This window comes from Petromyzon marinus, chromosome 5 (genome assembly GCF_048934315.1).
Source record: "Petromyzon marinus isolate PM22_M1 ecotype Great Lakes invasive population chromosome 5, UKy_Petmar_22M1.pri1.0, whole genome shotgun sequence".
NCBI classification, from domain to species: Eukaryota; Metazoa; Chordata; class Hyperoartia; order Petromyzontiformes; family Petromyzontidae; genus Petromyzon; species Petromyzon marinus.
Genome location: NC_133671.1, coordinates 13626184 through 13642323, shown reverse-complemented (window position 1 = coordinate 13642323; position 16140 = coordinate 13626184). Strand labels below are relative to the sequence as shown.

Sequence of the window (16140 nt, the reverse complement as noted above, 5' to 3'; positions counted from 1 at the left end):
TAATGTTACTGATTGGGTTAAGCGGATTGTTTGGACGACTGGGGGGGTTGACATTACCTTGTGGTCGCGCGGTCGCCGCTTGTTGAAGAGGTTCGTGGTTCGAATCCAGCGGCCACCACGATCAATGCTTCGGGTGTGTTTATAAAAACCCTTGCCGTCAACTCCAAAGTGGCCATTCAAGATCCAGCAATGTAATTCGCAAGGGTAGCCCATTGTGTCAGCATAATGGTCCCAATTTGCTGAAAATTAATTTCAAACTGCTCTATTGGGATTACACATGCCAATCATCGCCCCCTAATGGGAGTCTCGTGCATGATTTCAGGCCAAGGGCTGTGTCATCCTTATGGCCACATGGAGAGCTGCCACTAAAGGACCCCTTTTAAATGGTTGCAATGAGATGTGATGCAAAGCGTTCTTTGATGTAGGGCGCTACATCAAAAACAAATCATTATCCCTTTGCGATACTATAAGTACACGTAGAGCCATTTAGTCGGTCCGCTACTGGAAGAGGGCCTGTCCATGACGTGTAGTTGTGGGAATTATTTGACCGTATTGCACCGTGCTGGTCAATTTGGGTTGTTGAAGTACAGTACATACAGCAGTGGATTTTTCTGCACTGCCCTCTGTTGCCCACCACATTGCTCCATAGCCTAGAAAAGCCTGCTGTGCTTGGTGATTGCCCATCTAAGTTAATGCGATTGGGCACATGTTATGTTCTTTGGTTATAGGCATGAGTCATTATATCATATGGGCAACATTTATCTTGATGAATTTAAATCTGCAGGGTTGAATAATGACTATTGTACTCCATTTATCCTGTCATTACTACAAAGATATATGGCAAAAAAAACACTACAAATAACTGTAAGGTTTGATAACCTATGTTGTATTTGGTATGTTTTGAGAGACTAAGTATAATTATTTCCTTTTACAGAAACAGGCCAGCGGGAAAGGTGCTGGAGCCAGTGGGGGTGTTTGAAACACCAAAGCTGCAAGGAAGATATGAGACAGGACAGGTGAGAACATCAGAATACTTTTAAAGGGGTTCTGGTATGTGGAGCAGAGATCAAAGGCCACATGCTGATCATTGCACAGGGCTTTGTTTGCTTTAGATCTGTGCCTTTTTACTTGTGTAACCTCCATTACTCATGTACATGTGTGCGCACATACATAGCCCTTTTGTAAAGTTGCTACTGGATGAGATTCTCCCTGTGCCGTGTGAGTAGTGGGTTTTATATTTTACTACAACACTCCAATGCAGAATGGTGAAGGCAGGAGAACATATACATGAGATAACCTCCGATTAGCACGTTTGGCTATGTACGGTGCGATCGAAGTTCAACATACATTCATAGAAGTACATTACAAAAACAGACTTTGCTGCACTGCACCTTCCAGCTCACAACGTGGCCTCCTAGCACACATAACACTACCCATGGCAGTAACCCATCCACGCACTTTGCAGGCTCACTCAAGTTTAGCTTCTGTGATCACGTGAGGTTGGGGCATTCCGGGTGATTTGGTTAAAGAGGCCCCATTACTTAAGTGCAAGTGCTTAGCTGCAATGAGATGACCAATATTTTCTGTTGGATGCGGGGCTTTTCAACACACTTTATTTGTCACTTGTTAAGTCTATGCATATGGCCAAGTACAATATATATTTTCTCAATAAAAAAAATCTTACAGTCAATTTAATACATGAGAAAGTTAAATATTTGTCATGGGTATTTTTTTTCAGTTGGTTAATGCTAGGCGTGTAACAGTGTGTAATTTTTATTGATTAATATTGATTGTTAACCTCCATGGTCATGCATGCAATATCATGCATAATAAATGCTGTTTTTCAATGCCTACATTTATGCAATGAGCTCACTTGGCCATTGTTAGTACGAAGCTTGTTTACTCAGGGAAGCCTCACTGGAGTGCTGTGACCGTTTGTCAGGAAAGTCCTGTCAAGTTTTACAGAGTACACAGCAATGGTTACCACGTTTAATCTCCATTGAATTATAATTATTATTAGGGATCATTACACACACCACAGCGTAACACAAAACACATTCATACTTGTGTTGTGCAGAACGACCACGCGGAGATGGAATTCACTTTAAGGGCTGATGCCATTTATTAACACTGTTCACACGACACTGTAACTCACACCAGAGGTAGGTGCTCTCTATTCTTGGTCGTTACCCTGGACCCCCGAACTCTATATTATCCTACCCTCGGCTATCCCTTGGGGCTCTCTCGCTCGTCTGCACGGGACGGGGGTTCATCCAACACCGCCCGGCGACGAGGAGAAAGAACCCTCTCTCTCAGCCGGTTCTTACTCAATACTCGGAGCCCTGCTCTCGGCTATCCCCTTCGCTCTCCCACTCGTCTGCATGGAACGAGGGTTCATACAACACCGCCTGGCTCCCCACAAGGACCACGCCTTCGTCACGGTGTCCCTCTTAATTACCCCCCTTGGCGGCTCCTTCCCCTAGCTCGGAACCCGCCTTTGTTCCCGAAGGTACCCCCTTACTGCACCCGTGACATGACGTCATCCTCGGCTGTCAACTCGCTCGCACCTCCCTCTGTTCGCTCCCTCATGGTTGCTCACACTACTCCTCTCCACTTGCAACAAATCATCATCCTGAATCATGATACTTCATGGAATTTTCACGGGGAGTTGATGCACCGAACACACAGATGTCACAGAGTTTGCGCTGCCCTTCAGTGCTCTGTTTGAACTGACCTTCAGTGGAAGCGGCCCTTTGGGCCACAAAGTCAAACAAGGCACCGGGATATGATAGCCTGTGTCCTCTATATGGACAAATATCTTGGAAACCTTTTCACTGTCATACACAGGACAGAGAAATCCCAAAATAATGGAATTAAGCCAAAGTTATCGCCATTCTGAAATCCAGAAAGCCACAAAGCTTGCACTCCAGCTACAAGCCACTATCCCTCTTGTCCTCAACCTCCAAGCTGATGGAATGTGCACTATGAGCCTTAAACAATACCTCGCTCCCAATTATAGCAGCACTACTTATCATTTTAACCTTCTCAGCCTGTGAAGCTGGTATAGGTTTATCCCTAATAATCGCAACAGCTCATACTCATAATACTGACCAACTAAAAGCCCTAAACCTACTAAAATGCTAAAACTCATTTTCCCCTCGATTATACTAGTCCCAATAACCTTTTTAATTAACAAAAAAAATCTGCTATGAACTGCTACAACCTCCTTCAGCTTTTTAATTGCACTCTGTCAACACTCATATTAAATATAGATGTAGCTGAACACAATTCAGCCAACTCCCTTTTAAGCATTGACCAATTTTCATGCCCATTAATCATATTGTTCTGTTGACTTCTCCCCCTGACTATTATAGCCAGCCAAGCACACATAAAGACTGAACCAATTACACGACAAAAAAACAATAATTTCCCTACTTATTCAAATCCTTCTATGTATTACCTTCGGAGCTTCCAACCTACTTATATTTTATATCGTCCTTCGAAACTACTCTAATTCCCACTCTTTTAATTATTACTCGTTGAGGAAACCAAAAAGAACGACTCACAGCTGGCCTATATTTCCTCTTCTACACTTTATCTGCCTCCCTCCCCCTCCTTCGTGCCCTTATTATAATCCAAACCCATTTAAACTCCCTATCAACCTATATTATCCCCCTATCTGATCTCTGGGTGAAGTCGAATTAGTAATGCTTCGCAAGATTTTCCCCATTATCAACTCCCAACTCCCTCCCGAACTATGCATGATTTCGAACTGGCTGTATTTTCTGCGAACTGACCGTTGCCTTCACCACTCTCCTAGAAGCTGGTTTCCACCGTCAACAGGAAAAACTGGCACAGCATTGATTGACTTCTCTGTTGCCTACGACACTGGCGTCATGTTTAGCAGCCTGCTACTGAATTTGGCCAAAATCATCAGATGTTGTTCGACTGGTACAGCTAATCGATGCGATGCTCAGCAACTGTACTTTTAGGGTACACCTCGCTGATAAACACACAGCTACAAGAGAATTATAAATAATGGCCTCCTTCAAGGCTCGGTACTAGCACCGTCGCTTTTTAACATAAGTGACCTACCATGTACATCATCTTTGCAAGTTCACATATGCAGATGCCATAGCTCTTGCTTTACAGGGTGCAAACCTCAAGAACATTACCAATACTCTTAACAGATGAGCTGATTTTATTGGGGGGATATTTCCATCCCTGGAGACTATGACCAAATCCTTCAAAAACCACCACAAGCACTTTTCACCTGAACATTCATATTCATGCAGCAGATAACACTCTCGATGTGTCCTTCTGTGGTAGCTCAATGCACTTGACTCAACACCCAATATATATAGGGGCTGTCATGGAAAGAAGCCTGAACTTCAAGCCCCAGAAACTTGCAGGAACAACCTGGGGTGCCTCAGGTGACGTGCTGCAAACCAACACCCTCTCATTTTGCTTCAGCCTGATCCAGGAGCTCAGACAGAAAACAGCCAGATGCACAATTAAATCATGCAATGCGCATCATAACCGGGACATTGAAGCCCCTGGCTCCCTGTAGAGGTGAACATTCTGCCACCAAATATGCTCAGAGACATGCAAACTGAAAGGGTGTTTACATACCCATCAGTCAACACCTCAACAATGTACCTCGCTGTCGACTGAAGTGCACAATTCTCCTCCTGGGATCACACTTGCCATCCTAGAATATTACCCAGATCTGGAAGAATGCTGGTGAACAGTGGAACAACGCAGACGTCCACAATAAATAACTCATTTGGGACCCAAAACATTGCACACCTCCTGGCTTTGACATTCATTGAACACACTGGTGGAACCATCAACCATATCAGTACATTAACACGCCGATGGGCGCATCTCCTTTTGAATGAAAATTTAAAGAAAGGCACAGTTGTGATTGTGACCATGCAACCCAAACTATGGATCATATAGAAAAAAAAAACACTTGTCTGCTCCTCAAACGGAGGAGGACTAACGAAAGTTTACAAACTCTGTCCCTAAGCCTTCTTGTGGCTTAACATTGGCATTTAGCTCCTGAACATGTTTCTGACAAAGAAGAATATAATGTGCATAATTATCCACATGTGCATGTTATGCATTTTCAGAAAAAAAATTTGGGTGGTGAATGGTGTTTTCTCAACTCGACTAGTTCGGTTTTAGGTTGTATAGGTTTTTTATGCTGAACTTTTTCCAGCTTTACTGGTAACTAATTTGGTGAATTTATTTCCATTACTGTTACGTTGTAGTGTTGTGCACTGTACTTCACAGGCGTTCATCTGTTGCCACATCTTATCCCATCAAACTGGAAAAACAGGACTGGTTTACATCTGTCAGTGATCTTCAGATTTTTGTCACATGACAGTTTCAGAAAGTATGAAATTTTTTCCATACCTTTCCACGTACAAAACTTACAAAACTCATTGGCAGTGCTTGTTAGTTTATATACACGAAAAGATAATCATTAGGCGTCATAGGGCTTGGAGTTGAAAAGCATTGTTAATGTTGTTTACATCTTAACGGCTCATTTCCATGGTTTTCCCTGTTCGTCTGTCGCTCAGCTGTTCCTTCACCGCGTGTTTGGGTATCGCGGCGTCATACTGTTCCCATGGTTGGCTCGTCTCTACGATCGTGATGTCCCTTCCAGCATGGGCATCAGGTGAGAATCGCACATGGTGAGATGCTTAAAGTCACAAAGGTTGCAGGGACAAAGATGAACGAGTGGCTCAGAAGTGAGATTCTCGATTTCAATCCAAGCAGTTGCCTGAAATTAAACTGGGTACCATGGTTGGCTCGTCTCTACGATCGTGATGTCCCTTCCAGCATGGGCATCAGGTGAGAATCGCACATGGTGAGATGCTTAAAGTCACAAAGGTTGCAGGGACAAAGATGAACGAATGACTCAGAAGTGAGATTCTCGATTTCAATCCAAGCAGTTGCCTGAAATTAAACTGGGTACCATGGTTGGCTCGTCTCTACGATCGTGATGTCCCTTCCAGCATGGGCATCAGGTGAGAATCGCACATGGTGAGATGCTAAAGTCACAAAGGTTGCAGGGACAAAGATGAACGAATGACTCAGAAGTGAGATTCTCGATTTCAATCCAAGCAGTTGCCTGAAATTAAACTGGGTACCATGGTTGGCTCGTCTCTACGATCGTGATGTCCCTTCCAGCATGGGCATCAGGTGAGAATCGCACATGGTGAGATGCTAAAGTCACAAAGGTTGCAGGGACAAAGATGAACGAGTGGCTCAAAAGTGAGATTCTCGATTTCAATCCGAGCAGTTGCCTTAGATTAAACTGGGTACCCAAGTGGAGGGAATTGATGGTCTCATCCTCTTAACCTCGAACTTAAAAAAATAAGTCACAGTAAAGTTGGATTTTACTTAATTGGGGCTAAATTGTGACTGATAATTTTTTATTACAATTTTTACTGGTATTCTATGGACATTGCTCTAATTAGCTTCGTGGGTGTGGAAAATGCTGCCCCCTGCTGCGTAGAACAGAGGTTATTTCAAAGGATCTCGGATACAGTTGTGTGATGGCCACTTTTGTGGGCCATTCTCGAGCATGAAGATATGCATTCTCTGTGAGAGATCTGCATGGATACTCTCTCATGATGAGGCTGATAACACAATTAAGGCAACATTGGGGATAAGATTAAAACTATCTTTTTTTGAATAAGTTTCAAGGGCAGGAGGCGAGAGGTGATATGAAATTTCCGCAACACCCGTCAAGGAAATTGTGGAACGCTTTGGTTATATGAGCTCAAGAGCAGCTCAACGAATGCCAGTAGGTGGCACCAAGGGCAGCCTGTTCAGTGGTGGATAGACTACAATTCTGTTGACTACCATAGGCGGCACCAAGGGCAGCCTCGGTAGCCTATTCAGTGGATAGACTACAGTTCTGTTGTGTATAACAAACTGATACCAGCCTATCCTATGAATGGCACAGCTCCAACAATTAAAGGAGTGGGGAGACAGTTTATACATTTCTAAATCGTTGCCAGATTTGGCAAGGTGACGGATTTCGTTTTTTATTACCTAAATCAAAAGTTCATCGATTGTACATAGGTCATTATTACCATGAGTTCCTGCTTCGTTTTGCTCATAATGAGCTCTGAGTCAACCGAGCATCATGAAAAATACTCAAGATAATGCTGTGACTGTCAGACTGGCTCACGGACGGAAAAACTACATTTTCTACATGTAGATCTTAAAATTGCAGCGGTACCTATTCTGTTCTTTCCCTTCTTACCTCACAAATGTTCATCCAGGAAAATAGTTGTCACACGCCTTCTGTACAATGCGTTTAATCATGCATTAATTCTCCCACCCTCTGAGTTGCTCGACTGACCTGCTTATGTTCGCTCTGTTACAGTAAGAAGGAGGAGGTCGACACTCCTAGCGCAAAGGAGGTGTCAGGAAAAACCCAGACGTACTACCAGGTCCTCATCGACTCGAGAGACTGCCCCCACATTGTGAGTTCACGCGCTACGGACAAACTTCCCGATTGTAGAATTGCCTTATTGTTTGTTTTTCCGTCTCTTGAACTTATTTGTTCGATGGCATAAAAATATAGTTTTTCATAAATCATTAAAAAATCAATACTTACACGCGCAATTTTATGCATGTGTCGTGAGCGTGATAATTGATTTTTAATCAATGAACCTATTAAAAATTAATGACTCTTTAGACATTTTTCACTTTGTTCAGTTCTCTTTGGCATCTCCAAGCCAGTCAGCTGTTTTGTAGGTTGTTTTTGCTCTATCGTTGAGTGTCCATCTGTGTAAATTATTGAAGTCCTTTGCCAAGTTGCTGCATTTAGACGCATTGTCCCTCCGCGCTAATGGGCCGCCACGAGAGAGACAACTCTCCCGTTCCCTTCCGTCTCATGTTCGTGCGTGTTTTCGCCACGGTGTTCCTGGAAACAGCGTGAGCTCACATGACATTGAGTCCTTTACAGTTGTTTCCTTTAAAACATAAGTAAGATCAAGTAAAGTGCTTAACGCGACTTGGGTGGCTGGCTGGCCGGCCTATGTGCTTCTTCTTACTGGTTGGAGCATTTCTCTCTGGGGTTCACGGTTTGCATCTTTGAGGCCACTTTCCACCCTTTGATAATGTTCTGCTGGGACATTGACTCGTAAATACGGTCCATGAGACATTAAACTTTGCTTGACACTCAATGATTTGGCAATAGTATGTAGAAGAAATAACTGAACTCATGTATGGTCTTGTGTGAATCCATTACTGGATGAGCGGTAGTGTAGCGGTTAGCGCGCGCTGCGCTATGAACCTGGCGACCCGGGTTCGATTCCCGCTCATGGCCAACACCAGTGACGATTATCTGAACCGGTCCTGGGCCTCCCCGAGGTCGACTCAGCCTCAAATGAGTACCTGGTGCGGTGTGTAAACACCGCCACTGGGGAGGCAAAGGCGGTCGGGCGTGGTGCTGGCCACCCACCCCCTCGTATACCGTTCCGGCCTTCATAGGTGCTCACTAACAGCACTTGCCCCTACAGTCTGTTAAGGCTATACGGAGGATCTTTGTCTTTTGTCTTTGGATGAATTGTCTAATCACATCGTGTCGGTTATGGGGGTCGTTTTTGCTGTACTTCACCATGCCGGTCAATATGGGTGATGAAGGGGAACCCAGGACCAGTTCAGCTATCGCTTGCCAGATGTTAGCCATGGCTGGGAATTAAACTTGGATACCTGGGTTCATAATGCAGTGCGCTAATTACCAATATGTAATTTACAGTTTACCAAACTGATATTTTTTCTGTTGTACAGCCACTGCTGATGTCATGTTACTTGTTTTTACAGTAACCTCCCAATTATATCATTTGGAGCAGTACAACACATTTTTGTTAGAATACGGCCCACAAGTGGATACAAGGGAGCTACCTCAGAGATCCCTTCCAGTGATCTCTGACCCACACAGTATAGTGCAGTACTTCAGAAGAATGTTTGTTTTAATTGTTTCTTTCATTTAATTTTTAATTTGTTTTTTTTTACCTACGTGACTTAACCGAATAAAACCAACGAGTATGAATGTTTGTTTTATGACGGTCAAATTGAAATGTTTATCTTCAGAGCTAGTATATAGCTAACTTAAATGCGGAACCAAATTTCATGTTGTGGCTCTTTTGTTACGGTCATTGGTGACCAGGCTGACACCATCAGCTCGCTATACTTGAGTCACGAGCGACCACCTGGATTAGAACGTATGATCTCAGTGGTGCCATGGCAGTGCTCTGACCTCCAAGCCACACAGACACCTCTGTCGCTGGGGATGGATATGTGTAAGCATCAAATGGTTCTGTATGCTCACGGCTGTATTTATCTCCCGGCAGAGAGCACAGACCGAAGCGGTGACATTTCTGGGAAGCCACGACGACAGCAGGGTGCTCTACGCAATCCCCGGTAAACACAAAAGTCTTTGAAAAATTAATCGCCCATCACGGCAGCTAGTGCTCGGAAGTGTCGTGTTGAGTTGAGCTTGCTTTTTGACACCGGCGGCACTCAAGTTTTGAGCCGCGTGAACATTACATTATTTAGGTCAGGTACGTTCATAGGGAGAGACTTTGTCTAATTAAAGGGCACCGCCGCTTTCAGCCGCTTGGTTGAGCTCAACTTAAACCAGGACACCCGGTGATGAGTCAGTCACCTGTTCTGTTTTTAGCCCATGCTTGCATTACGCATGCAGCGCCGTAGCATTCCATATTTTCCGTGCTTCCCATTCAGATGTCATTCATACGAATCGTATGATGTACCGGTGGCGTGTAGCTTGCAAGGAATGAAATGGGGCGGGGTCCCCTGTCTGCCTTCCCGCTCTTTGTAGTCTCGCTCCTGAGCCTCTTCGGCCTGAGAGCACTGGTGCAGCTTAACTGCCTGCACACTCAATAGCCAATCCACTGTGTGATGTACGTTGCACGCCGTTGTACCGTTGTTGATTGGGAGGACATGGAGCGCGGACGGGCACAGGCATGAGGACTGGAGCTCAAGATCCACCGTCAGGAAAACTGCATGCAAGTTCATAGTTTTGCTTTGGTTTTTGTTAATCACAATTGCAAAACCTACAACCCGAAGCGGCCAGCAATAGAGAGCACTTATGACACTAAAATAACAATAAATAATAAGCAATTCACATAGTATGCGCCTGCCATATCTTCGAAGATTAGCACCTTGGACAGTGCTTGGATGGGGACTCCGATACATAGCCTGATGGGCTTTGTTGTAGGCAGCAGATGTCCGTGCAGCAAACTCCATTGTTGTATTGCACTTTTGTGCTCCCATGTATATGTACTCCCCATCTTCACCGACAATGTGGTAAAAAAAACTCCCATGACTCATACGGCATGAGATGGCCGTCATTCAGCGGTGGATTAACTAAATTATTGTTTATGCACAGTGGTACAGGGTTCATAAAACGTTGTGAACCATACGTCTGCAAATGTACAAATGACTAATCAGAGGTGAAGAAGCACTGTCAGAAGGCATTGTGTTTGATGGGAGGTGGAAAAAAATACTTAAAATGTTTCCATGCGGATGAACAGATATATGAAGGAGATGTATGCTAATTTATAGGGGTCAAGAAGGCATTGACGTAAAGAAGAATACCAAACGTCTTCGACGCCCCTTTAACCACGTTAGTGTAATAATGGTTCCTCGAAAAGTGAATTTAATTGCTTGTTGGTGCGGTGGTGGTGGTTGTTGTTGTTGGTCCTCACGGTCAGTATCGTGCACGTGCGTGTGATTTAAAATCGACGGGGCGATGTGCCGGTGTGTCGCAGGGCTGGACTATGTAGGCCACGAGGACGTGCTGCCCTACATGTCTTCCAGCCCGACCCCTCTGCAGCACGAGCTCTTCCACAAGTTCCTGCAGCATCAGCCAGGACACAGTGAGTCTCACGTACCCCAGCCAGCCCTCTTTTTCTTGTTGTCAATCCAGAGGTCGCCGCTTTGTTCTCCTGGCTCAGTAGTTGAAACAAGGGGGCAAGTTTCTTAAATGCCCCCCCCCGCCCCCGCCGCCGTGTCTGTCCACTCCGCAGGATGAATGAATACACTGCAGTTAAGCAGTCGGAAAGTCAAATGCGCTGGGGTAGAGTTGTCGTACTCAAAACTCTTCCAAAACGTCTGGCCAGCGTGCAAGTGTGGGCCAAATACCCTCTACATAGTCTCTCTAGATCTCCCTTATAGTGGAGGCGCGTAAGCCAGCAGTGGCGTAAGCAACAAATTGCAGGGCTGTGCCTTTACCGTTTTTGTTTTTACTCGCACCCTAGTTCTATTACTTGCTGCTCCTCACTCCTGCGTTGCTAACTCAGTGTCCACTTAACCCCAAACATGTTGACTAATTAACCGTTTACTTTAAGTGGCATTAAAAAAAACACAAATATTACATTTTACATCTTCTCCCCTATTTTACTATGAATTTGTTTTTATACTTAATTACATTTTCTTTGCATTATCCATGTTTGTGTTTTATCCAGGCCATCTCTCCCCCCCACCCCTGCCCCATTACGCCAGATTATCAAGAGTTGGCTGTAGCAGCAATATTTTTAATTACAGTTTACAGTATTTCACCGCTGCATCTCAAGATGCTGTACAGAAACAGTGGGCACATTTATTTTGTTTCTGAGCCGGTTTGGAATAGGCAGAGCAAAAAATGTAGTTCTTGAGCCTTGACTGCAAAAGGGGCAGGGAGATAGTTGACAGCACGTATGGCTTGGGGGAAAGAGAGTTCCAGACCTTGGGGACAGCAGGGGAGAATGTGAATCTCGATTTAAAGCTTTCGTGACTGCAAGGATTCATCTTCTTTGGTTCTTTCGGTAAAGTCACGTAGAATGAGAATAAAATATATTATTTTATTATTTTATTCTCATTCTACATGACTTCACCGAAAGAACCAAAGAGGAAGAATTGGAATCCTTCTAATTATTGTTATTGATGACTCTCAAACGTAAACAGGACAACATGACAATCCCTTCTTGCTTCCCTGCTAAGTGGATGTCTGTTGACACCGCCACTTTCAAGTACTTTGCACATGTAATTTGTGTGTCACGTGTGCTCTAATTTCATCACGCCAGCTTCTCATTGCTGAGGCCCCTCGTGAGTGTCTGCCCTTTTGGCGGGAGTCCCATCTCCAGTTATATCCATCAGGCCCCCACTTTGGTTGTGATGCCATTTTTGGTTTAATGTCTGGTCTCTTATTTTTTTGTTTTCCAGCTCATGCGTTTCCCCTCTTGAAACATTTATTCATTTCAAAATGTTCTGCATCAGGGTGGTGACGTGGGTTGGCATTGGTTCTTGTGCATGGAAATTCATCATTTCCACCTGTCGGATTATAACGGTTGGCTATGTACGGTGCGAAAGAAGTTCAACATACATACAAACTCCCTACTTCAGGATGGTGTCACGATGTAACACTTTGCTGTCGCTGTTGTCACCTGTTGAAAAAAAGCTGTATAGCTCAATGGGCTTTACTTCCAGCTTCTGACTTTCACTAGAAATGTACCCAATTGATCGCATCAGATCTCGGAAGCTCGACAGGTTTAATCGTGGTTCATCCTTTGGTGCGTGGCCGCCAGTGCCTACCAGAGTTTGTAAGTGTGGGGTGGTGAGGTGGCCAAGAGATGGCAGTAGAGCAATGGGTTAAGTCCTTAGATGATTCAGTAGATTGGTTCTATCTATTTATGCAGAGCCTTGAGTGTTATCCCCTTGTATGTGCGGGTTTTCACTGGGTACTCTGGGTTTGTATGTATGTATTTTTAACTTCTTTCACACCGTACGTAGCCAACCATGGTAATCGGAGGTGTGGGGGAAGGTCAACAAACTAAACACAAAAAGCAGTTCTAAGTAAATGAGTTTCCAATTTAGGGGGTTCTTTAGAGCTGTTTATATCACCGTACTGAATGTGTGTCTTGAGACTTAAGGGTTTCATTATTGATCAAATAGCGTTATTATGATTATGTATGAATGCCAGTACTCATCATTACTAGTCCTTGATCCTACTGGATGAAGGACTCCCAGAGCCATCACCACCTGTCACTGTCCTGCTATATATAAATCCATCTGGTACCTTTACACGAGCTGATTTCACCGCTGCATCTTCTCGACAGACTTCCTCTCGGGCGTGTGTTCCCTCCTTGGCCAATAATGCTACCACTATTACAAATGATAATTATTATATGACGGCAAAAATAAAGTCGACATATTTTCAGTTATTTTCGCGACATATGAACTTCTAAAGCACGACAGTGGCGGTAACCCTGTACGCACGTACGTTGAACTTTTTTCTCACCATACTTAGCCAAACGGTCTAATCTTTGAAGGCTGTGATGGCTGTGAATGTCGCTGCCTTATTTACCGCGTGCAGCGCCTGCCTTCGTGGCGCAGGAGACGCTGCAGACGTGGCAGGAGAAGAACCACCCATGGCTCGAGCTGTCGGACGTGCACCGTGAGACCACAGAGGGCGTGCGCGTCACTGTCATCCCCTTCTACATGGGCACCCGGGTGAGCAGACCGAGCCCCAACACGGAGCCCTCTGCGGTAGGCATGTTGCGGTGCATCGATCAAATATCGATTGCTGGCGGTTCTTACTCTCACGATACACGCATCTATCAAGCGGTCAGTCGCGATCAGCCTTACTGGTCAGTGGCGTTGCACAGAAACGTCACTGTCGGTTCCTGTCGGCTGTCTCAAGTAGCCACCATGAATAATGCGCGAACATACTTATTAATAATTGGTTGTTTAAATTATACGAACGTTATGGATGTATATTGAACTTCATTCGCACCATACGTAGCCAACTGCGCAAAGTGCCCAACTTGATTTTTTTGTACCCACTTTTCCCAGCCTCTGAATAATCTTATTTCGTCGGGGACAAGGTCACCAAACTTTCTGAAAAATAATCATGAACATTACATGCACTCTCTTATATTTTACAAGGTTGAAAGGGCTGAATAAGAGCTTTACAACGATGTTTTAGTTTTTCTCTATATCGGCGAAAAATTAAAGGAGTTATGGGTTTTAATGTAGAACTTGACCCTTTTGGCCACCCAAAAAAGGTCAAATATCCAATGATGTAAAACGTTGAAGCTGTTTGATTCACTGACCTCCAATTTAGAATGTTATGCCTCCATGGTACCTACAACTGCGTCAAATTTAATCAAGATTGGATGTGGTCGGTTTTTGAGCCTGAGTGACATGATGTTTAGAGTATTTGGCTGCTATAAATTTCCACGTGAGAATCCCAATTCCTTGAGCTATCGGTTGTGGCCAGGTCGCTTCTGAAAAATATTTAGCTCAGTGGGCCAAAAAATTGTTTAAAAGTTTAACGTGGCATGATATAGACATAAGGACTATAATGTACAGCATGCACACATGCTGTAAGTACTTTTAATTATTGTGTCTGTACACGAACTCGCGTAGACTACACACACTAATGTATGTATTACATATACTTATATACTGTATAGTACGTGTGTGTCTATTTATAACTAGCCTTTTGCTCGTCCAAGGACGGGTGTATTGCAGTAAATCTGAAACTTGCAAGCGAATAGGAGACCGCGACGTGATGTTAATTGCATCAATGCGTGTGGAATTTGTAAGGCCGCGGTGACACAGACTTATACCTACTATAATCACCCATGAATGTCTGTCCCTAATGCTCGTGACGTCACTCCACATCGACCAGCCCCCCTCATTAATATTTATGAGCAGGTGACATCCTCCAAATGGACACCCCCCCCACCCCTCATTAATAATCATGAGCGGGTGACATCATTCAATATGGAGTACTCCCCCCCCCCCCCCCCCCACTAATAATCATGTGCAAGTGACGTCACTCCACGTCGACCAACCCCCCTCATTAATAATCATGAGCAGGTGACGTCCTCCAAATGGACACCCCCTCATTATTATTACCTACTATAATGAGCCAAGAATGTCTGTGTGCAACGCTCGTGACGTCACTCCACGTCGACCAGCCCCCCTCATTAATAATCATGAACATGTTACGTCCTCCACATGGACCCCCCCCCCCCCCCCTTCATTAATAATCATGAACATGTTACATCCTCCACATGGACCCCCCCCTTCATTAATAATCATGAGCAGGTGACGTCACTCCACATCGAACAGCCCCCCTCAATAATAATCATAAGGTGACGTCCTCCAAATGGACACCCCCCCTCTCACCATTCATAATAATTAGTGGGTGACGTCACTCCACATGGGGGGGGGCGAGGCGCCTCCTCTCCTCGGCGTCAACTCACAACCCTCACTACAAAGGCAGAACCCTCACGTCATCACGTGATCTCCGTGACGCTGTTGTTGAGACATCAAAGTAAAAAGGACGTCGTGATGAACAAGCGATTATAACCTTAAAATTAATTAGGTATGTGTCACCGCGCCCTTACAAATTGTACACGTATTAATGCAGTGAATATCACGTCGCGGTCTGCTTTTTTCGCTTGCAAGTTTCAGATTTATTGCAATGCACCCGTCCTTGGACGGGCAAAGGGCCCCCCCATGTGGAGTTACGTCACCCGCTAATTATTATTAATTGGGGGGGGGGGGGGGGGTGTCCATTTGGAGGACGTCACCTGTTCATGATTATTAATGAGGGGGGCTGGTCGACGTGGAGTGACGTCTTGGGTACATATAGTAGTTAATACACATGCATTTCGTTTTTTGTACGTAGATTTTAGTTTGAATCATGGCTAGTCGGACTCATAGGCTAACCAGACCACATCACCTCTCCATTAGTCACATCCTGTGTCTGTTCTTTTCCAAATCCACAACCCTACCTTTCAACGCTTCCTATACCTCAGGTATTAGCAGGTACACATATTCCCTGTTATAATCTTGAATGTCGTAATTTTCTGGCACCGCAATACCTCTCTGTAGTCCGCACATTGTTATTATTATTATCAGGCTTTTTTGCGAGTCACTTTCACTGTAATTACTGTTTATCCCCGTACGCAGAATGTCCGTTGGTTGGTAAACTAAGTGGCGCTGTCATTCCCAATTTGAAGATATGCACTTAGGTTTATCGTTGGTGTTGTAATTATGCAACCCAATCTATAATGTTACATTTTTTTCTGAAAC

At 44.4% G+C, this 16140-nt stretch overlaps 1 protein-coding gene across 3 annotated transcripts in view; it reads left to right on the top strand.

The window, feature by feature from the left end:
- Window positions 1–16140, top strand: part of LOC116939080 (polymerase delta-interacting protein 2-like) — a 38397-nt gene that overhangs the window by 3959 nt on the left and 18298 nt on the right. Inside the window, exons 2-7 of one of the 3 annotated variants that reach the window (XM_032946997.2) lie at window positions 935–1016; window positions 5589–5686; window positions 7409–7508; window positions 9384–9453; window positions 10824–10931; window positions 13406–13542. In XM_032946997.2, coding sequence (XP_032802888.1) covers window positions 935–1016; window positions 5589–5686; window positions 7409–7508; window positions 9384–9453; window positions 10824–10931; window positions 13406–13542 — 595 coding nt within the window. Of the gene's footprint in view, window positions 1–934; window positions 1017–5588; window positions 5687–5745; window positions 6214–7408; window positions 7509–9383; window positions 9454–10823; window positions 10932–13405; window positions 13579–16140 lie in introns of those variants that run through there. The other 2 variants (XM_032946996.2, XM_032946998.2) reach the window with 2 other exon arrangements.